General features: G+C 49.7%; 1 protein-coding gene across 4 annotated transcripts in view; it reads left to right on the top strand.

Moving 5' to 3' along the window:
* Nucleotides 1-51: 51 nt before the first annotated feature.
* The window catches only part of LOC134759582 (histidine-rich glycoprotein-like), a 47,176-nt gene continuing 21,334 nt past the window's right edge, over nucleotides 52-25,893 (top strand). Inside the window, exons 1-4 of one of the 4 annotated variants that reach the window (XM_063712736.1) lie at nucleotides 20,605-20,925; nucleotides 21,376-21,386; nucleotides 22,076-22,501; nucleotides 22,586-22,711. In XM_063712736.1, the coding sequence (XP_063568806.1) occupies nucleotides 20,811-20,925; nucleotides 21,376-21,386; nucleotides 22,076-22,300 (351 nt within the window). In that variant the 5' untranslated portion in view covers nucleotides 20,605-20,810 and the 3' untranslated portion in view covers nucleotides 22,301-22,501; nucleotides 22,586-22,711. Of the gene's footprint in view, nucleotides 20,926-21,375; nucleotides 21,387-22,075; nucleotides 22,502-22,585; nucleotides 22,712-25,893 lie in introns of those variants that run through there. The other 3 variants (XM_063712735.1, XM_063712734.1, XM_063712733.1) reach the window with 3 other exon arrangements.

The following is a 25,893-nucleotide window of genomic DNA, read 5'->3' as shown; positions in this document are numbered from 1 at the left end:
CTCACTCTGTTGCCCGGGATGGACTGCAGTGGTGACCATAGCTCACTGCAGCCTCAAACTCCTGTACTCAAGTGATCCACGCTCCTCAGGCTCTCAAAATGCTGGAATTACAGGCGTGAGCCACCTCGCCCAGCCTCCTTCTTGGTCTTAAGTGCCACCAGGCTGTGGGAGTCAGGCCACACCTCACCACCAGGGTACTTGCAGTTATGTGAACACTTTCCTACAGCAAAGAACCACCCCTCAATTTAAGTGGTGGTCAAATCCCAAATTTCCTCCACTCTGGTAGAGGTTAAAAGACTAGCGAGCCCAAGATGAGAAGTTAGTGTGGGCCTGAGAGGCTGTTTTAAGGCGAGGGGGCCTTAAGAGTGTTGTGTCAGTCAAGGTCCCGTGGATGCAGATGTCACACTCAGGGAGAGGGAGACCAGCAAGTGCCAGGAGAGTCCCTGGACGTGAGGGGAGGGGAGGTGTTCCAGAACTCCGAGACCTGTGGCATGGGAGACTTGGCAAGAGCTTCACTCAAATGTAGAGGAAGGAACAAACCATTGTAAAACAGAGGCCCTGCAGGGAGGGAGCTCACTGGCACCACCCAGAGCTGTCAGCCTCCCCAGGCACAGCATGACCACGGCTTGGAGAGGAGAGGCAGCAAGGTGGGGGTGAGCTTGGCTCGTAGGGGTCAGCAAGGAGAGCAGAGGGGTGGAGGTGGGCAGTGGGTTAGGCCTGGTCCCACTCAGGACGCAGGGGAGACTGCAGCCCTGCCCTGCTTATTTCCCTTGAGCCCTCCAGTGGTGGATGGAGCCGGCCCCCGGGTTAGATCCTTGGACAGGGGACCACAGCAGGGCGAGGTGAGGAGAGTTGTGATCAGGGAGCCAGACCCAATTTGGCTTCATGACATCTTTTAGTTGGAGATTAGGTTTTCCCTGGGAAAGTATTTGAACACAGTGGTGGCAGTTCCTGGCAGGAGACCTGGAGAGGAGAGTAAGCCAGGGGGGCTGCAGAATGCAGTGGGAATGGCACACCTCCCTGCTGGGCCCCTCACTGTGGGCTGGAGCTCAGTGTGCTGTGCCAGCTCATGGGTCCTCACACTGGACCTGAACAGGCTGTGTTCCTGAGGGCAGCACATCTTTGCTCATTCTCCAGGCCCTGGTACCTAGGATGGCATTGGACACGGGGTTGGAGTACATAGGTGGATGGATGAGGCAGTGGCTGGGTGAACCAGTCTTCACTCAGGGACACACCATTTCACGGGGCCCCTTGGGGTGTCACCCACCTGCTGCTGCTGTACTTAAAGGGCCACAAGGCCATGTGAGGCCACCTCATTCCTGAGCAGTATGGTCTGGGGCCTGGATTTGATGGGCTCCACCTTCTCACTACTCCCACCCCCAGCCCATCTGCTCTCAGTACTGCAGGGGCCATGATAGCTCCAGGCATTCCTGCTGATCTGCCCGAACCATCAGCGAAGGCAGCCCCACGCTGGGGAGAAGCGGCTGCTTACTCAGCTCCCTCTACTCCAAGTCACAGACCTTGTCTCCACTCACGGCCTGTTCCCAGTCCTCACACAATCCTTACATGCCACCCTCCAACCTTGGTGCACACATCCTCCAGCGGTGTGTGTGTGTGCATGTGTGTGCATGTGTGCATGTGTGTGTGCTTATGTGTGTGTGTGTATGTGTGCGTGTGTGTGTGCCTGTGTGTGTGTGTGTGTATGTGTGCACGCACATTGCTCCGCCTTGCTGCACTCTGCACATCCTCCAATCCTCCACAGCCTGGCTCAGGCCACCTCAGGCCCTCCCACTGAGAGCCCCCCTGGCAGGTTGGCTGAGCTCCGTGTCCCTTCTTCCCCCTCCCATCCTCCCGCTACATGATTTACCCAGCACCCAGCCTTGGTGCTTTCCCTCCCAGTAGCGCTCAGCTCCATTCCCTTTTCTTCATCTCCACTGGGCCTCCTGACTCTTCTCCCAGTTCTCTCAGCTCCTGGAAGTGCAGGTTTGACTGGGTGACTCTCCTGCCTAAAGCCCTTTAGGGACATCCCCATGCTTTCTGGCGAAAACTGCATCTCCTGCCCATCCGTGTCCCACTTCCCCTGGCTCTGGATCCTAGCCTCACTGCAGTTTGGTTCCTCAGCTACTCTCCCCTCCTCCCCACACAGCTTTCGTGTTCGCTGTGTCCTTGATCTGGGCTGCGGTCTCACAGCCTGCCTGGTGCTCAGTTATTTAGTGTTCCTCCTGCTGGAATGCCCAGGGGAACCTGTTCTCTCACGCGTTGCTTCTCCCAGGGAAGCCTCCCTGTCTCACGTCAGATGCCCGTTTGTGCACTGTCATACACCCAATACCTCTTCCTTCCCTACTGCTGACTAATTAAGTTACCGTGGAGCTAGCGGCTTAGCGTCTCCTCCACTGAAATGTAAAATCTGCAATGGCAGGATTGTGTATCTTGTTTACAGCTCTAAATTGAGGCTTTCCATAATATTTATTTTTTGCAGTTTCAGTAACTAGAAACAATATTTTTTAACAAATGAACAGGGCTCTAAGCTATAACAGACACAGCCCCAGCTTCCTAAAAGCCTCTGAGCAATTACAACAAGGCTGGCTGCATTCCCTGTATGCGGCCATGCTGAATCCTATCCAACCTTGTCCTGGCTTCCCACCTTGGGACTTGCCAAGGACAGAGCCTGGCCCTAGTCATCCATGATTGCTGACATCAGTGGGGAAATCAGGACACTTCTGGGTCACTTCCTGTAGGGCACAGATTACTACCCAAGGCACCAGGGACCCTGGCTTTAGAAGGATTTTTTTATAATATTGCGTCCCTACACACAGGTCAGAGGTTGATCTCAGAAAGGTTAAGAAACATGCTCTAGGGCTTTGTCGCTAAGTTGGGTGGTAGGCAGCTGCCTTGTAACTGTCACCCTGCACTTGTCCTTCTCCCATGCCTGCTGTGTGCCGGAATCATTAGCACTCTGTCCTAGATCCCTTGTGAACATTGTTCTCCTGGCTTAGGCCTCGCTTCTCTCCATCCCAGGTTCATGGTTCTCTGGGTATGAACTTGCAAAGATGCCCGACATCCCAGAGCAATCATAAACAGACCCAGGAGTTGGCCGACTTACAGAAAACTACAACACACAAAGACTCCCCCTCCTCAGCCCACCCCCCCGCCCCGCTTTGCAGGCACACACACACACGCAAACACACACACGCACACACACATCTGGACACAGCCAGAATACAAGGAGGGGAGTCTCAGAGTCATGGCGCTGATGCTGGCTCTGCCCTTCACTGACCCTCCTAGCCCTGCTGCCTCAGTCCCCACCAGTGTCCACAATGCAGGGTTCCACTCAGCCTTGCCTGGAGCTGGATGCGCACACACACACACAAACCTGATCCCCATGTGTGTGTAGATCACAGGCTGAGTTCCAGATCAATGCGTGGGTCCTCACCCGGCGAGGCCTCCTGCCTGTCTTCTCCCCACCATGTCCCTATAGTAACATAATGGGGCCTTTATTATCCTCCAGACACTGTGCTAGGTTCTTAGAGACATTTTCTCATTTCTTCCCAATTGGGGCATGTGGTTGGTAATATTATCATTTCAATTTTACAGGAAAGGGAACATTACAGAAAGGTGAAGAAATTTGCCCTAAATCATAAAACTTTGTAAGTGGCAGAACAAGGATTTGAAGCTGGCAGTCTGGTTCCAGGTATCATTCTTAAAACACTAAATTTATACTGTCCTATTTAGCCTGAAAGTTTCATGGTGCAAACTTATACTGTGGACTCCATAGCCCTTTTCCTCATGCTGGGTTAGAAGTAACTTTGTCAGGCTCACTATTTTTATTAGGAAAAAATAGTCACTGAGCAGAACTTCCAAGGAGACCCCTCCAGCTAACTGAAGAGAAAGGGACAACCAGCCTACCATATTTAGTGCAGCAGGGGGAACAGGATGGAAGGGCGGGGTGTCATGGAGCTCTAGGAGGCACCAGCTGAGGAAAGGGGATCTCAGGAGGTAGGGAGAGAGCGGAGTGGGCAGCCAGCCGTGGGTTCACATCCTGGCCTACCACTTTAACAGGGCGATCTGGAACAAGTGACTTCTGGTCCTGAGTTTCCTATCTGTAAAATGGGTGCATTCCTATATATCTTTCAGGATTGTTTTGATGATGAAAGTGAAATAAAGTTTGCAAAATGTGGAGCCTGGTGAGGGTATATTGTAGGCTTTAAAAAAAGATTGATTTTCTAAATGTTAGTGCTTCTAAATGGCATAAGGTGTTCAGGTCTTGGAGTTGCTGCCCAAATACCAGCAATTTCCAGAGAACTCGCTGCTGCCTAATACCGCTTTATTTAAAAGCTTTTCAAAGCCCCAGTTCAGTTAGGGCAATTTTTCAAGGGGCTATCAGTTGACATCTTTTGGAAGTTACTTGGCAGCAACTGAAAGCAGAGAACCCATGTGTCCTTAGGGGGAAACACCAGGCTGGAGAAGAGGGCATTAGCGTGGAAGGTGGTCCTTTACACCTACTCCACGGGGAATGTTTTTCTTTTTCTTTCTTTCTTTCTTTCTTTCTTTCTTTTCTTTCTTTTTCTTTTGAGAAGAGTCTCACTCAGCCTTGGCCTCCTGGACTCAATCAACCCTCCCACCTCAGCCACCCTAGTACTGGTAATACGGGTGTGCACCACCATGCCCAGCTAATTTTTTTTTTATTTTTTGTAGAGATGGGGTTTTACTATGTTGCCCGGTCTGGTCTTGAATTTCTGTTCTCAAGAGATCCACCCACCTCAGCCTCCCAGAGTGCTGGGATTACAGGCGTGAGTCACTTCACCTGGCCCGTACTGGTAATTTTAAAATACTAAAGCATTCAGTGTTAGTAAGGTTGTGGTAAAATTGATACAAGCATATGCCCTTGGTGACATTTGTGTTAGGCAGCTTCTAAGATGACCCTAGTGATCCCTGGTCCTAATATTTTTGGCCCTGGTTCATAATCCACTCCCCTTGCTCCTCTTGGTTCTAAACAATAGAATACAGCAACATTGAGGGGATATCACCTCAGTGATTAGATTACAAAAGATTATGACTTCTGTCTTGCTAAGAGACCCTTGTCTTCTTGGCTTCACATGTTTTATCTTGAAGCAAGTTGCCATGTTGGAGAGACCCACATGGCGAGGAACTAAAGGCAGCCTCTGAGCAAACAGCCAGCTAACAGCTGGGGCCCTTGGGCTGCAAGGCACTGAATCCTACCAAGAACCATGTGAGCCTGGAATAGAATCCTTCCCTACTCAAGCTTTCAGATGAGACCCCATGTATTAATCCATTCTCATGCTGCTATGAAGAAATACCCAAAACTGTGTAATTTATAAAGAAAAGAGGTTTAACTAACTCACAGTTCCACATGGCTGGGGAGGCCTCAGGAAACTTACAATCATGGCAGAAAGCACCTTTTCACAGGGCGACAGGAGAAAGAATGAGTGTCAGCAGGGAAAATGGAAATAGAAAATCATCAGATCTCTTGAGAACTCACTCGCTATCATGAGAACAGCATGGGGAAACCATCCCCATGATTCAGTTACCTCTTACCAGGTCCCTCCCGTGATACATAGGGATTATGGGATTACAATTCAAGATGAGATGTGGGTGGGGACACAAGGCCAAATCATAGCACCCCAGCCTCAGCCAGCACCTTCAGTGCAGCCTTGAGAGCCCCTGGAGCAGAGAAGCAGCTAACCTGTGCCTGGATTCCTGACCCACAGAAACAACAAGACAATAAATCCATGTTGTAGTAAGCCATTTGGTGTGGTAACTTGGTACGCAGAAATAGATAACTCATACTCCATTAATTGGCATAATGTTTTTGGAAAGCAATTTGGCAAAACTTGATACAATCATAAAAGTTTATCCTTTGACCCAGTAATTTAAAACCTATGTATTTCCTAGGGCTGTAACCCCATAGAAACTGAATACTACATGCCCAAAGAGGTACATAAAAGCGGTAGATATAAATACAACAAAGTAACAATAATGGAAATGTTGAATAGCAGTGACTTTGGAAGTATTCATTTGTTGAACATTTTCAGCCATTAAAAAGTATAATTATGAAGACTACAGTAGAAGCATGGGGAAATATTAGTTATAAATATCAAATCTTTTTTTAAAAATGAGGTAGAATCCGCATGGTGATTGCAATAATGTAAACATGGTAAAACCTAGGAGGAAATTCACAAAATTTAAAGTAGTTGTGTTATAGGGGAATTTTGAGTGATTTTATTAATTCAAATAATAAGGACTTAGCACTATGTATATTTACGGTCACGCATCACTTAACGACAGGGATATGTTCTGAGAAATGCCTTGGAAGGCAATTTCATCTTTGTGTGTGAACATCATAGTGTACTTACACAAACCTAGATGGCACAGCCTCCTACACACCTAGGCTAGATGGTATCGCCTTTGCTGCTACTGGGCTCCAAACCTGTAAAGCACGTTGTTGTGCTGAATACTGTGGGCAGTTGTAACGCAATGGTAAGCATTTGTGTATCAAAACATAGAAAAGTAAAAATAAGGTAGTATTAATCTCATGGGACACTGTCATATACGTGGTTCCTCGCCGACTGAATGTCATCATGCAGCATGTGACTGTGTGTAAGCACGAAGGCCTACTCAGAGGTACCCTGGACCTCCACCCTCTCCCTGCATCAAGGTGACAGATTCTGGCATCCCTGCTTCTGGCCCTGCATTCTTGGGGCATGGCCAGCCTTCTGTCTATCAGTTACTGTGGTGCCCATGAAAATGTGCCGCTCAGACCTGCTGCAGAGCGGATTTGACTGACAGCCCCAGCTGCTGTTTCTCTCCGTCCACCCGTGCTTTGCCTCCACAGGCTGCTTTCCACCAGTGATGGAGCGTGGGGACAGTACTGCTGCAGGTGGATCATGGGACTCCTCCAGTGGGTGACTGTGGCTCGAGAACTCCCCAGTGGCCTGGGCAAGCCTTTCTCAGAACTGCTGTGAAGTCTGAGACCCATCCTCCCTGCTCCTCCATGGGTGTCAGACCTGTACTGTGGTCTAAAGGATCTCCCTGCCTTCTCCTATCCCCTCCTTCTTTGTCTTTCACAGGCAGTTCCCCCAATATGGTTCTTACTCATGCAATCCTGTCTTTGTGTCTGGTTCTCAGAGGACCTCCACTAACACGGTTACCCCTCACTCAGTCAGGTGCGGTGTGAGGTCCTGGGGACACTTGCTGTGAGTACCCTCAGCCAGCTCAGAGTGCTACAGAAGAGACTGTCTGACAAGTACACCTGCAGTGACAACACGTGAGTTCAGTGCTGTGAAGATGTGTGAGGGAGCATAGGAGGAGGGCAGCCAACTCAGCCGGAATGGGAGGTAGTCAGGGAGGGCTTCCCAGGAGAGGTGACCCTGTTGCTGAAACCCCTACGAGTGAATGGAAGGAAGTCAACAACAATAATACCAAACACTTATTTAACACTTAGTTTGTGCCAAGTGCTTTACATATAAGAACTCATAAAATTTCCACAACAATCCTATTATCCCCATCTTACAGGTGGGGAAATCAAGGCATAAAGAGGTCGAATGGCTTCTCACCAGCCAGTGCTGGGCTTGGGAACTGAACCCAGGCAGTCTGGCTCTAATGTCTGTGCCCTTAACCACTCCACCTTCACTTAGGCAAGTGAAACTGGCCATGGGAACAGCCTGTACAAAGCCAGGAATGAGATAGTTTATGTAGGCTTTATCAGGGTCCAACCAAGAGATTGAAACCATACTGTAATGTGAACAGAGAGAATTTAATATAAAGGATTATTATTCTATAAGGAATATTATTACTATTATAACAACAGAGGATTGGAGTGATGAGGACTGGCTTGTAAGAAGTCCAGAGCCACCTGGACTCAGAGCCACCCTAGCTTTGGATTTCTTCCAGTCTCAGCCCCCTAGAGCCCTTGCTCCCCAAAAAGGCTTGCTCCCTGCTAGAGGTCAAAGGTAAGTCATAGCAATGGACCCAGACTCTTGTTATTACCTATGACATGGTTCGAATCTGTGTCCCCACCCAAATCTCATGTTGAATTGTAATCCCCAGTGTTGGAGGTGGGGCCTCGTGGGAGGTGATTGGATCGTGGGAGTGGCTTCTAACGGTTTAGCACTGTCCCCCTGGTGCTGTCTCAGGAGTTCTTATGAAATCTGGTTATTTAAAAGTATGTGGCACTTTCCCCTTCGCTGTCTCCTTCCTGCTCCAGTTGTGTAGGACGTGCCTGCTTCCCCTTCACCTTCCGCCATGTTTGTAAGTTTCCTGAGGCCTCCCCAGAAGCCGTCATGCTTCCTGTACAGTCTGTGGAACCATGAGCCCGTTAAACCTCTTTTATTTATAAATTACCCAGTCTCAGGTAGTTCTTTATAACAATGCGAGAATGAACTAATACAGCCCATCCCTACCCCATACCTCTCCTACCCTCTCCCCAGCAGGCTGTGAGGACAGGGTGCTCATGCCAAACCCTGAAAGCATTACAAAGGCTGCAGGGCCTAAGCTGGGGCCTGGGCCTGAGGAGCAAACTGAAGAGCAGAGCCCACGTGGAGAGAGGGAGGGAGCCGGCGTCCACATGCCACACGGACAGCAGTGTCACTGCTCTATCATCACACCCTGCGTGTTTATAGACTTCACTGTCATCATCAAATGAGACCTGCCAGAGTCTAACACCTTGACGCTGGCTGGCTAGTTAAGCATGGATGGCTCACAGCCTGGCTGGAATTATGCTTGCTTTTACCCAGCCCCATCAGGTGGACACTTTCAGCTCACTGGCTCAGTTTTCCAAGACCTGAAATCAACGTCAGTGTTGAGTTTTCCCTAATTTTATCCACATGTGAAAGACCAAAGTCCTAGCCCTTTTCCCCCACAGCAGGGACACCCTCACTTTCCCAGGTCCCTGGCTGGTCCACTTCAGAGTTAAGCACAGCAGATTGGGAAGGCCCTTCTGGTTCCACAGCTGTGAGCAGCTCTGCAGGCCTGAAGCATGCATGTCTTTGTTGATTTTCTGAGGCAGGAAGGACCTGGAATCAGAGTCCTAGAAGCCTGGAGTCCACTGAGGTGCCCTTGCCGTGGGGGCAGATTTGTGGGTGCCTCTCCAGGCAGCCTCTGGCCTCAGAGCCAGACCACCCAGGCTAAGATCCCGGCTCTGCAACTCACTGCTTTGGGCACATTCCTGAGCTTCTCCGTGCCTCAGCTTCCCTCATATGTAAATGGGAATAATGACAGTGCCCAGCCCCTGGGGTTGGTTTGAGTGAATATTTGTGAAGCACCTTGGACAGTGCCTGGCACAGAGTTAAAGCCTGAGGAAACGCAGCATAGTTTCCATTCACCAGTCATCGCCCAAGGTGCAGTTGTCAAGCAGTGACTGAATTAGAGCTGGCCCAGGGTGATACTTTTGGAGATGTCTCAGGTGGCTGTGAGGTGAGTCAGGGTTGGCAGCACTGCCCCACACAACATTCTCAATCCCCCAGTATGGTTTTATTGATGTTGCTGATGCCCCTGCCAGCTGGGACCTCTGTAAGGGGCAGCAGTGGGCCACATCCTCCTCTTCTTCCCAGTACTGGACCATGTCGCTGTTCAGGAAGTGTTTGCTGGACACATGGCCCGTGTGAGATAAGGGAAGGGAGTGCGGCCTGTGGGGGGTCCCCAGAGGTCCTGCCCTGTCAAGGTCAGCTCAGCACACACTTCCCTGGGGGCCACATGGGAGAGGCTGCTGTGGCAAAGCCTGCAGACCCCAGACTTGTCCCCTCTGGATTAGGCTCCGCTGAAAGGTCCCCATCACCTGGTGACATTGCTGTGGCAGCAGCTGGAGGCTGCCCTCAGCCACCGATCCCCAGGTCCGGAGCCACGTGCCCACGTCCTGACACATGATTGTCGTGTGCTGGTCCCTGCAGATGGCCCAGCCTCGCAGTCTGGACTCCACCCCTGCAGAGGAAGCACAACCGATGTCACAGATGCAAAGACCACTCGGGAGCTGGGCCACAGCTTCCCATCCTGGCCTGTCACTGCCTCCCTCTCCTAAGCCTGGAGACCCTTCACTTCCTCTACCTCCTAACAACTCCTGTTGGAGCCATTTTGAATGCGGCCCTAAGGCTCTCCCTGTCAGCCAAATGGGTGTCAGAAGCCATCTGTGCCTGAGCTGGTGGCAGCTGCTGGGAAAATGCTTGCATCCATATGAATCAATTTTGTTTTGCCTCCTAAGATCTTCAGTTGAGCAAGGGGAGATATGCTGAATTATTCAGAGGTTGCACTAACCTGGGGAAGGCTGAACTGACAGCCCAGCAAAGGGCAGGAGGAAGAAAGCCTGGACACAGCTAGAGAGGTCCAGCCAGCGTGAAGGCCTGTGGCCCGAGGAGGGAGCCGTGAGGTGTAGCCCAGGCCATGTTCCCAGGCGAGCAGCAGCTCCCACCAACCCATGACGAGGTCGGCGCTGGGGTGGCCCTCCGCAGAGGTGGCAGAGTTGGCTTTTGGTGCCTCACCTGAGGTGAAGCTTCCCTTTGGCCTGTTCTGCCCAGCTCCATGCTGGAACTTCTTTCAGGGAACAACATCCCAGCCTCTCCACACAGTGCGTCAGGCTGTTTCCACACCTTCTCATTCAGCCACCATGAATCCTTTAGAGAAAGACAGGTAGGCTGGGTGTGATGGCTCACGCCTGTAATCCCAGTACTTTGGGAGGCCAAGGCAGGTGGATCACTTGAGGTCAAGAGTTTGAGACCAGCCTGGCCAACATGGTGAAACCCCGTTTCTACTAAAAGTACAAAAATTAGCCAGGTGTGGTGGTGGCACCTGTAACCCCAGCTACTCTGAAGGCTGAAGTGGGAGAATCACTGGAACCCGGGAGGCAGAGGTTGCAGTGAGCCGAGATCACGCCACTGCACTCCAGCCTGGGTGACAAAGTGAGATTGTCTCAAAAAAAAAAAAAAAAAAAAGGCAGAGATTTGTCCCCAGGTCCATGTGGAAAGCAGTGGCTCAGAGAGGTTAGGTCCACTACACAAGGCTGTAGGCAGTGGGGCCAGCATGGGGACCTGTGGCATCCGCACGTAAAGCCTGTGCTGTTTCCCTGTCCAGATTGAGTCCGCAGTGAGGATGTAGGGGGTCACAGGTCAAGGCCGTGGCCTCAGTGAGGAGATAGGGGCCACAGCAGCACCCTTTTGTGGAGCAGCAAAGCCCCCTGGAGACCCTGGGGTGCCCCGCCCTGTAGTAGGGTGCTTTTGGGGAGTGGGTTTGACGCAGTAGCACACAGGGCACCCAGGAGCCCTGAATGGGCATCTCAGTCATGCGATCACTGTTCTGTCCTCGTATGACAGAGCTGGCCAGAGGCCTCACTGCTAAAGATCGGTCTCTCCTAAAACTTCCTCCGAGGAGAGGAAGATGCAGAGTGAAGTTGGGCCGGGTTTTGGAGAAGGAGCGTCTGCACCACCTGGCCCTTGTTAAATGCAATCTCAGGCTGGCCTGGGAGCCACTCAGACCGTCCACAGGCAAGATCCAGAGGCTGCTGTCTGCACAAGCTTCTCTCTGAGCTGACCCGTGTGTGCCCTAGAGGTCAAGATTCATTGCTTTTAGGGAAGCCAACACTGAGGCTAACATTCTCTAAATACCCGAGGGCAGAGCCTCTCAAGCCCATGCAGCCCCTTCTGAGGGAAAAGGCCTCAGCCACACCTGAAGCAAAGGGCTCCTGCGGGTGCCACGTGACCCACCCACATGACCGCTGCCCACCAGCTGGAGTCACAGAAGACACACATACACATCACACATACCACACACAAAAATACCACTTACACATCACACATACCACACACATCACATACACATCACACAAGCCACACACATCACACAAGCCACACACACACACAACACACAAACACATACCACATACACCACATACCACATACACATCACACATACCACACACAAAAATACCACTTACACATCACACATACCACACACATCACATGCCACAAACACATACAACACACAAACATACCACATATACCACACATCACATACACATCACACAAGCCACACACATCACACAACACACAAACACATACCACATACACCACATACCACATACACATCACACATACCACACACATCACACATACCATACACAAACATACCACACACAGAGCACACAAACACATACTGCATACACATACCACATAACCATATATGTACAACATATATCACATACACATCACACATACCACACACATCACACATACCATACACACAACACAAACATACCACACACATGCAACATGGCATACACACATAAAACACAAACACCACACATGCAACATACTGTACACACAACACAAACACCACAGAAACACAACATACCCCACACACAGACAACACACAAACACACCACACACATCACACATACCCCACACACAACACACAAACACACCACACAGATGAAACATACCACACACAAACACATACCGCATACACCACATACCGCATACACATTACACACATCACACATAGGCACACACACCACACATAACCACACGCACAACATACCCACCACACACATGCCACACACAAACACATCCCACATACACATACCACATGCCACACACTTCACACATACCACACACGCGCAACATGCCACACAACACAAACACACCACACAACATACCATGCACACACAACACAAACACATACCACATACACGTCACACATACCACACATGTGCAACATACTACACCTGTGCGGTATACCATACACACACACATACACACCATACCTCCACACACACCACTCACCTCACACCTCACACCTCACACACACACACCTACACACACACACCCCTCAGGCAGCATTTGGAAGTCCAGCCTAAAGAAGGGTGATGTTAACTCACTGCCCCCACCAGATTCTCGGCGTATCTGAAGCAGAGGTGCAGGGAGAGTGGGTCAGCTCTTAGTAGGGACTTAGGGCCCCTCAGAGACAGCAGGGCTGGAGTTTAGTGCAGGAACGGGCTCTGCCCTGGACCCTGTGCGTGCAACAGTGCTGTTGGCCAGGCACTGTCCCCATCCTCCTCCTGGCCTCTTTGAAGGTAGGTGTGGCCACATGACTGCTCTGGCCGGTGGATTTGATATGCGCAGGGTCACTTCTCCATGAAAGCATTTGAGAGCCAAGGTGCCCTTCTCTGTTGTACGTGCCCCTGATGGGGCCCCAGACCTTGGGCTCCCGGTGAGGATGGCGGGGAGCAGAGCCCACTGCTTCATGGGCCTGTGGCAGGACAATAAAGAAGCCTCTGTATTTTTAAGGCCCAGATTTGGGGGTTGTTACCACAGCATCACCTACCCCAGCCTGCTCCTATGCCACACTTAGGAGCCAAACCACCACAAGGGCTTGCTTACTCTATTGGACAATTCATGTCATTTGGGCACTAAGCTAGAAGGACATGTGGAGTGGCTTATTAAGCAGAGGTGAGAATTCTGCTCCTGAGAGGCAGTGCTGCAGATTTTTAATGCTTGGGTCTTTGCTTAGCGTCAGTGGATACAGCAAAGCCCTTCTGAAAAACAAACATCAGGCAATGATTGTGCAACACAGAGCTGCTAAAAATGCTTCATTTCTGGGTAGGAAAGAGTCTCTTTGTGTCCTTCCTTTTTTTTCCATTGAAAGAGCATAAGCTCAACGAAGGTGACAGCCCCGGAATGTGGACAAATGGGACTGGGAAAACGACATGTCTTCATTCTCTATCCCTCCCCCACCTTTCACACCCAGCCCTTTGAAAAGCAGAAAGCAATGCACAGATGTAAGGAGCTGTTTTCATTCTTGTGGTTACAAGCCCTCCCCTCTGTTCCCATGGCAGCCTGGCACACTCTGCCATGTACTTTTCACACTGCATTTTGTCCGGTTCCTTGTCTGTCTCTCCCAACTGGGCTGTGAATGTCTCGCAGGCAGGGCCTGGCCTTCCTTCTTGCATCCTGGGCACCTGGCTGGGCACCTGGTCCGCTGGAGTGCTCAGTGACTGATGAGTGGGTGGGGGGTATGGGAAATGGAGCAAGGGCAGAGAGGCGGGGAGGAAGCGCCATGCAGGGAGGGCTGTGGGCTGAGAATCCAATCCAAAAGCATTTTGTGAGCACCCGCTGTGTACAAGTCACAGCGCAAGTCTCTGGGGAAAAGTCCAGATTTGTAAGACATATTTATCAGTTTGTAAACACTCTCATATATGTTATTTTTTTGAAGTTCACGGCACCCTGGGGTAGTAAATTGTACACAGTTGATCCTCTTTTGAGAGTGGATTTACAGAGTTTATGTGGTGTGTAGCAAAAATGGCAGTGGCCTTGACTGTGCATCTTGCTTTGAGTCCTGGCATTGCCCCCATCCAGCTGTGTGGCCTTGGGAAGCCTCAGCAGCAAAAGAAGGGACTGGCTCTGCAGGGGCCCACTGCGAGCATGGCCCAGCCTGGCCTGAAACCTAGGACTGTTTGATTTACCCAACAAAAGGTGTGCAGCTGCCCTGAGTCTGTGGGCAAGCTCAGACCTCAGGGGTGAGCCAGACCAGGGAGAGGCGCAAGGGGCTGTGACCATCTCATCTCTGGCTGCAGACCATCCTACAGGGCCTGGCCCAGGAGGCATGCAGTGAATTAATGCATGAGTGAGATGTAGGCAGCCTGAATGGGGACAGTGTTCAGAAATCCCAGCTGTTCAAAAGCATGAGGGCAGAGCTCAGTCCTCAGGGATTAAACTAAAACCAAGGGAAGAGTGTAGCTGGGTGGCAGCTGTTGAGGTCATTATTGAGGGTACTGTAAACCCCAGTAGGACTAGACCTGGGGAGAAGGTCTATTGCTGGGATTATCATTTGTCACGGACCTCATGGTGACCACGGTGTGGGGGCAGTGCTTCACACAGACCTGCCACATCTCTACCACCAACCCTTCATTTATTAGCACACATTTATTGAACATCTGTTCTGTGTTAGGCTCTGTTCTGGGTCCTAGAGAAATCACAATGGATAAAAATGCCTGCTCTTATATTCTAGTGAGAGGCACAGCCAATAAACAAGGAATAAGTCATTATAGAGCATCCAGGATGATGAGCAGGGCAGCAGTGGGACAAGGGATGGGAAGGGCTGGGTATAGGGGGCAGATGCATTTCTCAACAGTGTGGCCAAGGACAGCCTACACTGAGAAGGTGACGATGGAGCAAAGAGGAAGTGAACCAAGTGGAAATCCGGGGAAAGAGCATTCCAGGCAGAGGGGAGACAAGGGCAGAGGCCCTGAGGCAGGAGCGGGCCTGGCACATTTGAAGTTGGAGCAGGGAGGTGGGGGGGAGAAGTGGAAATGACGTTAGGGAGGTGGGGGAAGGAGCCAGATTGTATAGGGTCTTGTGAAGAATGGACAGGGGTTTTCCCGTCTTTGTCTGGAAGCTTTTGTTCTACCTTCACTCTGCTGCTGAAATCCATTGTCTCTCCAGCTACTCTGGTCTCTGAGGGAAGCACCCTGCCCTGGAGAAATTCTCACATGGCCAGACACAGACCTGGCTGACCAGCTGCAGGCTGGTGCTGACAGTTCCAGCACACCTTGGCTTCCTCAGGAGATCCAAAGGTACAGTTCCCAGAGGTGCTGGTCACACTCAACTTGCCTTGAATTGAACCACAACAAAACACGGAACCAAACTCCTAAACAGGACTGCGGGGTCAGGGTCTGCCTCCACTTCCCGTCTCCACATGTGCCTGCTTTAGGGATCCAGCTCTGTAGAAGTACAGGCTATTTGGTCAGGTGCTGTGGCTCATGCCTGTAATCCCAGCACTTTGGGAGACCAAGGCTTGTGGGTCACTTAAGCCTAGGAATTTGAGATCAGCCCAGGCAACATGGTGAAACCCCATCTCTACTAAAAATATAAAAATTACCAGGGCGTGGTGGTGTGTGCCTGCTCAGGAGGCTGAGGCGGGAGAATCACATCACTTGAACCTAAGAGGCGGAGGTCACAGTGAGCTGAGATGGAGCCACTGCACTCCAGCCTGGGCAACAGAGAGACTCTATCTCAAAAAAAAAAAAAAAAAAAAAAAATCCAGGCTATTCTTTCTTATCTCCAGATATTTGCACATGTTGTTCCCTCTGCCTAAAGCACTGCAGGACCCCCTTCCCAGAAAACTGCTTGATTCCTCACCCCTCCCCTCTGTCTGTGCTGTCGTGGCTCCCTCAGCTTCCTCTCTCTCTCTCACTCTGGATTCCTTGCTTTCTGTCTCCCTCTCTTCACAGCAACCTCGCTGAGGGCTTCCCCTCCACCCTCTGAAGGTTCACTGAAATGAACCGATACTAGACAGATTAAAAGCATGCAAATGTATGAATGTGCAAGTATGCACAGGAGCCATACAAAATATGAGGCTCAAAGAAGGGCCAGATGGCTGGAGCTTAAATAGCACCCTCTTCATAGGGGAGAGGGAGGTGGGGGAACATGGGCAATTTTGAGGCATAATAAATTATTTTTAGGGGAAATGAATGCGCCTAAAAAACAGACAATAGCCTGGGATAAAGTTCCTCTGAGCTCCAGGGGAGGTGATGCCAACTTGCAGGAAGGTGAGGGGCGGAACTTCACGGTGAACAAAGGTTGCCTTATTATGCAGGCAAAGTCTCCCCGGTAATCTCTTGGAGCAGCCCTCAGAAGAACAGATGAAAAGTCTGCCTGGGTGTGGTAGCAACTTTTATTCTTTTCTCTTCTCCCGTGGTTAATCTTTCCGGTTATTTGATGAGATCCCTAGGAAGGGGGTCAAAGTGTTCCTTCTGGAGGGAACTTCAGAGAGATCCCCTCCCTGCACAGGTGGGGGAAGAAACAAGAGAAGGCTAGAAAGTCTTTGGTTCTGAGACCGCTTCTAAGGCCTTCCAACTTCCTTTCATTTAAAAGTGCTCAGCACACCGAAGCACCATACTTTGAGGTATAATTTTCTGAGCCCCAGCAGCTTGCACACAGGTGCCAAGACATCCTGGCTGAGCAACAGGAGGTAAGGAAGCAAGTTATTGGCTCACTGGTTCTAATGACCAAACTTCAGGGTGAAGAGGAACCTAGGATGGAAGTGAAACAGCAGATGGGGGTCTTCTCCTAAGTGGCTTGAGATGATCTGTGAAAATGGTTTGCTATTCATTTGACCCAGAAAACCCTACTAAATCTTGCAAATCAAGATGTTTCCATCTTGGTGTTCACTTTAAGAACACTCGTGAGGCTGGGCGTGGTGGCTCACGCCTGTGATCCCAGCACTTTGGGAGGCCGAGGTGGGTGGATCACCTGAGGTCAGGAGTTCGAGACCAGCCTGGCCAACATGGTGAAACCCCGTCTGTACTAAAAATATAAAAATTAGCCAGGCATGGTGGTGGGCACCTGTAATCCCAGCTACTTGGGAGGCTGAGGCAGGAGAATTGCTTGAACCCAGGAGACGGAGGTTGCAGTGAGCCAACACGGAGCCACTGCACTCCAGCCTTGGTAACAGAGTGAGACTCTGTCTCCAAACAAAAAAAGAGGACACTTGTGAAACTGCCCAGGTCATCAAAGGTGTGCATATACGAAAAGCCATGAAGTGTCTGAACGATGTCACTTTACAGAGACAGTGTGTACCTGTATTAGTTCGTTTTCACACTGCCATAAAGAACTGCCCCAGACTTGGTAATTTATAAAGGAAAGAGGTTTGACTCACACAGTTCAGCATGGCTGGAGAAGCCTCAGGAAACTTACGTTCATGGCAGAAGGCGAAGGGGAAGCAAGGACTTATTCACAAGATGGCAGGAAGAAGTTCCAAGCGAAGGGGGAAGAGCCCTGTATAAAATCATCAGATCTCGTGAGAATTCACTATCACAAGCACAGCATGGGGGAACTGCCCCCATGATCCAATCCCCTCCCGCTGTGGCAGGACTTTTCCTGCTGAAGACAGGGCTCTTTGTCCCACAGCTATGAAAATCCAGGCTCGCAGACAATTTGAATGGTGAGTAAGACAGGGTTCCATTGTCTTGCTAGGCTAGAGTCCCTGCTAGAGTGCTTCCCACTTGCAGCTGGAATCCCAGGTTCCACACAGGAAGAGGAGGGGCCGCGCTCCTCCCCACTGCAAATGGAGTGAACTTCCCAAGGCTCCACCCCAGGGTGCAAGCCAGTTGGAGTTTTTCCAGGGACCCCCTCCCACCTGGCTGTCTCACCACGAGGTCACTCCCCCAACACGTGGGGATTACAATTCAGATTACAATTCAAGATGAGATTTGGATGGGGACACAGAGCCAGACCATATCAGTGCCATTCTGACGTTACAATGGGGGAGTTGGTAGTGCCCAGGCCAAGAAGTGAGGCTGGACACAAGGTCAGTGGTCCAAAAACAATGCTGAGTTTTTGTTGCACTAGCTTAAAAATGGAGAGAGCAATGCTGAACTTAAGGATTTAGATGTAGATTCTTTGGTCATTGAGCACATCCAGGTGAATAAAGCACCTAAAATGCCCCTCCAGACTTACAGAGCTCATGGTTGATTAACCCACACATGAGCTCTCCCTGCCACATCGAGATCATCCTTACTGAAAGGAACAAATTGTTCCTAAACCAGAAGAGGAGGTTGCCCAGAAGAAAAAGTTATCGCAGAAGAAACTAAAGAAACAAAAACGTATGGCTCTGGAATAAATTCAGCATAAAATAAATGCAATTAAAAGGAAACAGAAAGAAAGAAGAACAGGAAACAGGAACGGGAACAAGAGGTGGGTGTACTTGGGGCATGGATCGTAGGAGGAAACAAGCAGGAAGGTGAGTGCCATGGGAATCTGCAGGCCAGTGACTTTCAAGGTGAGGCCGGTATCATTGTTTCTTTCAGTTTACTCTTGTTGGGAGCCTGAGAGTTCCCATGGCATTGTCCTTGGCTTTCAGGGACATTTAAAGCAATGGTCAACTCGAGCTTGTCCACGTGGAGAGAATGCCCCATCTCCATACGCCAGGCAGGTACTATGTTAGGTCTTCTGATATATATTCTCCTTTAATCCTCACAACACTGCAATGGGGAGATTCTCTGCTTTGCAGATGAGAAAAATGAGACTTATGGAAAGGTTAAGGGTTAAGAACTTACCCACAGTTGCACCCACCATCGGGCCATGTTTCAAAGGCAGCATCAACTGCAAAGGCCATGATCTTTTCTCTTTACTTCTGCCTCCCAGATTCAATGACAAGACCTGGCCTATGGTAAAATGGAAACACCATTTTGTAGGTCTCCTGGCTCCTAGGCAAGTGCTCGCTTCACTAAAGGCAGTTTTTCCTGCAGATTTCTGTCCTAGGAGATCCACGTGGCTTTGTTTTTCTCTGCAGCTGTCTCGGCCTCTTTCATGAATAGGTAACCTTGCTTTTTCTGCCTGTTTTGAGATCTTTACATGCATGCATTTGCAATTCCCTCAGGCCAGGCCTGTGCTGGCAACCGGGATCACAGGGAGGACGCTGTCCCTAAAAGGCTCACAGCCTTCTCTTCTCTGACTCGCCACAGGCCTGACTGATCCTGGGGACAGGAGAGCCAAGGACAGAGGTGGAAGCAGGAGGGCAGGAATGTGTGGTGACCTGGTAGTTCTGGAACAGCAGGTTATTCCTCCCCATCCCTCCAACCTCCTTTTCCCTTTATTCCTTTTTTCTCCCTATTTAAGCTGCTGTGTCCTTTGCCCCAGGGAAGAGGTATGAGAGCAGAAAGCAGAAAAAAGTAGTTGCTTCCTGGCTTTTGTTTTCCAAGCCTTGCTAGAGCCGTAGAGGAACAGAAAGTTACTTGGGCTTGGACAAAAGATCTAGGAGAAAACAACAGGAGCAAAAGAGAGGAAGTTGAGCCCAGGCTAAGGTTCCTGGGGCTGGGTGAAGGGAAAAAGGTGAAAAGCGGGTTCTGGGTCCTGCCTCCTAACTGAGGCCCTGGGAGGTGGCAGGACCGTGGGTGGGTTGAGGGGATTGAGAGCAGAGGGAGCCTGGCCCTCATCTCCCTAGGGGGTCGGGGGAGCCCGGTTGGGGGTGGGGTGCGGAGAGCTGAATACAGCTCTCCTTACCTGTTCTTTCAGAAAGTCCAGTGTCCCAGAGCAGTGACAAGGCCACAGAGGGGCTCCAGTGAATCCCAGTGTAACCGCCCAATGGGTTCACCTTGCTAGCTGCCTGGACAGAGCCGATTTATCAAGACAGGAGAATTGCAATGGAGAAAGAGGAATTCACACAGAGCCAGCTGGGCGGGAGACCGGGAGTTTTATTATTACTGAAGTCAGTCTCTATTATTACTAAAATCAGAGTTTTTAAAGATAATTTGGCAGATAGGAAGGCTTGGGAAGTGGGGAGTGCTGATTGGTCAGATTGGAGATGGAATCAGAGAGGATCAAAGTGAGCTTTTCTTGCTGTCTTCTGTTCCTGGGTGGGATAGCAGAACTGGCTGAGTCAGATTACCTGTCTAGTTTCTCAGCTGATCCATTGAATGCAGGGTCTGCAAAATATCTCAAGCATGGATCTCAGGTTTTACAATAGTGATGTTATCCTCAGGAGCAATTTGGGGAGGTTCAGACTCTTGGAGCTGGAGGCTGCATGACCCCCAAAATGTAATTTCTCATCCTGTAGCTAATTTGTTGGTCCTGCAAAGCCGGGCTGGTCCCCAGGCAAGAACTGATTTTGTTTCATAGTCAAACCGTGAACTGAATTCCTTCCCAAAGTTAGTTTGGCCTATGCCCAGGAATGAACAAGGACAGCTTAAATGTTAGAAGCAAGATGGAGTCGGTTAGGTCTGATTTCTTTCACTGTCATCATCTCCTCAGTTATAATACTGCAAAGGCAGTTTCACCAATGTAACAAGTGAAGGGGTCCCACCATCAGGAATGTGGGGCCTCTCATGGGGACTCCTTGGCTGCTGGCTGCTGCCCAGGAACATCTCAGCAGTGAGTGAGAAGGTGCTTATGAGGACAGATGACAAAGAGGATTGGTGGCTCCTATGTCTTGGCACTACATAAGAGTTCCTTTGTTCACCCACCTTGCTCTAGGACATAATCCCAGGGAAAGGGCAGGAGAGAACCCTGAAATGACTAAAATTAAGTTACTACCACTTTTTGGTGGAATTGGAGTTCAAAATAAAAATGTAAAAATTAATGCAAAATAAAGTTACTTTTCTTATTCACCTGAGTCAGAGACAAGCAAAAATGCCATGGGAGCAAGGGAAAAGGGCATAAAGATTGCACTGGGTGGTTGGGGGAGTGTGATTGCAGAAGGCTTCATGGAGGAGGTGAGGCTGAATTGAACATTTTAAGGTTCTTGATATGTATGCCAATTTAAATTTCCAATAGTGTCAGAGCTCCTGCTCTAACCAAAATTGTCCTCTATCCCGGGGATGTCATCCCTTGGATGCTCAAAGCCCTGTGGGAACTTCTCAGGGGGCTGGTACCAGAGCCTGGGGGCATGCTATTGACTATCCTCAGAGTGGCCAATTCCTGTGATCAGCAGGAGCCCGCTGGGCACTGTTTCCCGCAGATGCCCTGTCTGGCCAGCAGGGGGAGCAAGCTCACCGTGGCCCAGGGCGTGGCAGGCTCAGCAGGAGCCCCCGGTAGAAGGGCTGATGGAAGCCCAGAGAGCTAGGAGTGCCTCCTCGCTTTACTAGCCTGCTAGCGAGTGGCACCTTTGTCACCGTTAGACTTTTATCCCTCAGCCCTCAGCCCTGGGCCCAGCCCTGCATTTTCCTCTAGAACAGTTCTTTTGGGTGCTACTTCTGCCTTGTAACTGGACAAAGAAAGTAGGAGTTGATGGCACATCATGGTTTCCAGGGACCTCTTGGGACAGCTGGGAGCGAGGCTGGGCCTCTGGGGTTTCTCGCCTGAACTCTCCAAGCCTGTGGCCTGTGGAGAGGCCCCATCCACTGAGTCATGTAAAATGGCAGATGTTGACAAATAATTATGGGCAAAGATGCCCATCACACTCATTGAACAGGGGCCATTCCAAATGTCCCTTCATACTGCTACTGATAATAACTTGTAGTCCCACCGTATGATTAAATGTTATTTAGCAGTTAAAAACCCCGGCGTCCAGGGATATTTAATGACATGGGATAGTGCTCACATATAATGTGGCTGTTTTTCTTCATTCGTTCTTCCAGAATCATGCTCTGCCCTGCCCCGCACCCCAGGAGGTTGGTCCCATGCTCCGCATCACCCCAACTCCCTTCCCCTCTGGCTCCAAGCTGGATTCAGCCAACAGGAGACACCAGCAGAAGACGGAAGGCTGGGAGGAGAGGCTGGGATCTGTCTCCTCCACTCTCTGCCTGTCTCAGGGCCTCCAGGACTGCAGCTTCCACTGGGCAGCCTCCCCTTGGACTGTGTGACCACCATTTTTCGCCCTTACCCCCTTGATCCTAAGGGTGGTAACAGCTTCCTGCTATTGCCAACTGCTGGGTGCCTCAACATCCTTTGTTGGTTTCCTTAAACTTGTCCACATCTCTGTAAATCATCCTTTGCTAAATAGCCCTTCATCTGAAGCATCCGTATGAATGCCATTCCTGCCAGGACTCTGACCAATGCACATGGTAAGTGAAAAGAGAAAAATACAGAACTTCGTGTTTAAAAAAAGGCAGATACTTTATCTGTGTTATTTCACTAAACCCTCACAGCAATGCAGTGGAATGCAGCTGAAAGGAGTGTTGACACCAGATTCAAATTTAGAAAGCATTTGAAAGCATGATCTAATAATGCCTCCGTGGAAGAGGAAGAACATGCTGACAAAGGAAGTGAAGAAGGTACTCTAGACATTTATTCCATTTAGAAGCTGCCATAAGTTACTACCAGGTTGTATTTTTTTAATGCATAATATTTTAACTCTTAAGGCCGGGTGTGGTGTCTCATGCCTGTAATCCCAGCAGTTTGGGAGGCTGAGGTGGGTGGATCACGAGGTCAGGAGATTGAGACCATCCTGGCCAACATGGTGAAACCCCATCTCTACTAAAAATACAAAAACTAGCTGGGCGTGGCGGCGCATGACTGTAATCCCAGCTACTTGGGAGGCTGAGGCAGGAGAATCACTTGAACCTGGGAGGTGGAGTTTGCAGTGAGCCAAGATTGTGCCACTGCATTCCAGACTCCGTCTCAAAAAAAAAGAATGTGCTTCTGATAAAGAAGAAGGGGAGGAAAGGAGGAGGAAGGTGGCTTGATAAAGTAGGACACATTTTCATTGTTGTGCAAACATAAGAAAATAAAGTAGGCCACATGAGCTCAGATGACCTGGTTTTTCCCTAAGCCAAAAACCCAGCTTAGAATGGGAGGAGCTGACTTAATTTCTCAGAATCTCAGCTCTACCACTGTGTGACCTCAGCGTTATAAATCTGTAAAATGGTTATATTAATCTATGCCTTATGGGTCATTGTGATGATAGAGTCAACATATGGAAAGCATCTGGTTCTGTGCCCAGGTCCTTTGGGAACTCAGTATAATTTGAATTCCCCTTCCTATCCCTTCAACCACATCTGGAAGGGAAAGTTGTGGCTCTGGCTAAAACTGAAAAAAGGAGTGTGAGAAAAAAGGCTCATTTGGTGACCTAGTGCCTGGCACACATTAGTAGCTCTTTTTAAGCAGCTGATGAATGAATGAACAAATGAATGTTCTGCCCAGATCTCCCCTCCCCAGGCCAGGTCCCAGGCTGACTTTTCAAAGCCTTCTTGCACCAAAGCATCTTTATTCTCTATTCCATTGCTGTGTATGAGGTTTCCACAAACCTAGTGGCTTGTTCCAGCAGACATTTATTATCTCACAGTTCCTGGGTACAGCCTAGCTGGGTCATCTGCTCAGGGACTCACAAGGCTGCAATCAAAGGATCAGCTGGGCTGCATTCTCATCTGGAGGCTGGACTGGGGCCGGTCTCAGAGTCTGGGCACACGCTGTTGACTAGCCTCAAGGTCTCCCAAGTCTCACAGACTCATTCAGATTGTTGGCAGAATTTGTCACCTTACGGTTGTAGGACTGAAGTCCCTATTTTCTTGCTGGCTGTCAGCAGGAACCCCTCTCAGCTTCTAGAGGAACATAACAGTTCCTTGCTATGTGGCATTCTCACAACATGGCAGCTCACTTCCACAAAGTCAGCACATACATACAGTAACATACGAGTTCCTCTTTCCTTTCAGCCCACTCAGATCCGTGTGTGTGTGTGTGTGTGTGTGTATATAACCCCCTTTGCCATATAATATAACTTAATCAAGGGAGTGACAGTCCATCACATTGGCCAGGCCATATTCTGTTGATGAGAAGCAAGTCCCAGTTTCCTCCCACACTCGAGAATAGACAGTGGGGGTTATACAGGGTGTGACTCATTGGGGGCCATTTTAGGGTGTGTCCACTACACCTATCACCTTAGAGTCCTGTTGGGTGATGAGCAAACATATGTATTTTCCTTCTGTGTTATCTACTTGCATTATTACCATGACATTCAGGAAATAATTCCTTAACCCCTGGCAATTGTGACAATGCCAGGAATTCTGGCTATATATATATATACACATATATATATATATATATATATTTTTTTTTTGAGGCAGAGTCTCGCTCTGTCACCCAGGCTGGAGTGCAGTGGCGCAGTCTCGCTCAGTGCAACCTCTGCCTCCCAGGTTCAAGCAATTCTCCTGCCTCAGCCTCCCAAGTAGCTGGGATTACAATTGCGTGCCACCACGCCCGGCTACTTTTTGTGATTTTTTTAGTAGAGACGGGGTTCCGCCATGTTGGCCAGGCTGGTCTTGAACTCCTGACCTCAGGTGATCTGCCCGCCTCGGCCTCCCAAAGTGCTGGGATTACAGGTGTGAGCCACAGCGCCCGGCCGAATTCTGGCAATATTTGTTGCTGGTTTCCTGTGGGGAAATGGAAGGGGTGGCCTCACCACTAGGAGTCTTCATGCTTTTCAGATTCACTGCTCAGATGGCCACTCATTTGTTCACATCTGTTCACCCATTTGTCAGCATATATTTCCTTTGCTGAGTGGCTAGTGCTGGGCCATAGAGGTAATGCTGCTAGTCTCTTCCTTGGTAACTGACTTTGCTTCTTTTGTGTTACCTCCTTGAAAAGCTAGCTTCCTTTTTTTTCTTTTGTTGACTAAAAAACATATTTTTTGCTTTGAATCAGGTATGTGTTCACCTGCAAATAACACGAAACCCGAGAAACAGTGGGTTAAAAGTAAGAGATTTATTTTAATTACCTTACAAGAGGTCCAGGGTTAGGCACTCCAGGACCAGTGAAGCTGCTCAAAAATGTCATCATTGTCCCAGCCTTCTTCTTCTCCCAGCATCTAACATTAGCCCTCATGGTCAAAAGGCTGCTGCTGCATCACTAGGCATTGCACCCATGTTTCACACAGAAAGACGTGGGAGAGTAAAGAGACTTGCCTTTTTATTTATTTATTTATTTATTTATTTATTTTATTTTTGAGAAGGAGTCTCGCACTGTCGCCTGACTGGAGTTCAGTGGCATGATCTCGGCTCACTGCAACCTCTGCATCCCAGGTTCAAGTGATTCTCCTGCCTCAGCCTCCCAAGTAGCTGGGACTACAGGCGCCCACCACAACGCCCAGCTAATTTTTTGTATTTTTAGTAGAGACAGGGTTTCACCATGTTAGCCAGGCTGGTCTCGAACTACTGACCTCACAATTTGCCCGCCTCGGCCTCCCAAAGTGTTGGGATTACAAGCGTGAGCCACTGCGCCCGGCCTGAGACTTGCGTTTTTATTCTGGAAGGATCACCCACCCCAAGGACTTCCATCTGCATCTCATTGGCCAGAACTTGATCACATGATCATCAGTAACTCCAAGAGCACTGGGGAAGCAAATTTGTTTAGCTGGGCACATTGTCAGCCTGAACAAAATCAAGGTTCTGGTGGCAGGAAGACAAGGAAATGGATTTGGGTTAGGTCACCACTGGGACCACTGTGGAGAATTAGGCCAAAT

This window comes from Pongo abelii, chromosome 11 (genome assembly GCF_028885655.2).
Source record: "Pongo abelii isolate AG06213 chromosome 11, NHGRI_mPonAbe1-v2.0_pri, whole genome shotgun sequence".
Classification (NCBI taxonomy): domain Eukaryota; kingdom Metazoa; phylum Chordata; class Mammalia; order Primates; family Hominidae; genus Pongo; species Pongo abelii.
Note: the sequence above shows the minus strand (reverse complement) of the source record. Positions and strands in the feature narration are given on the sequence as shown.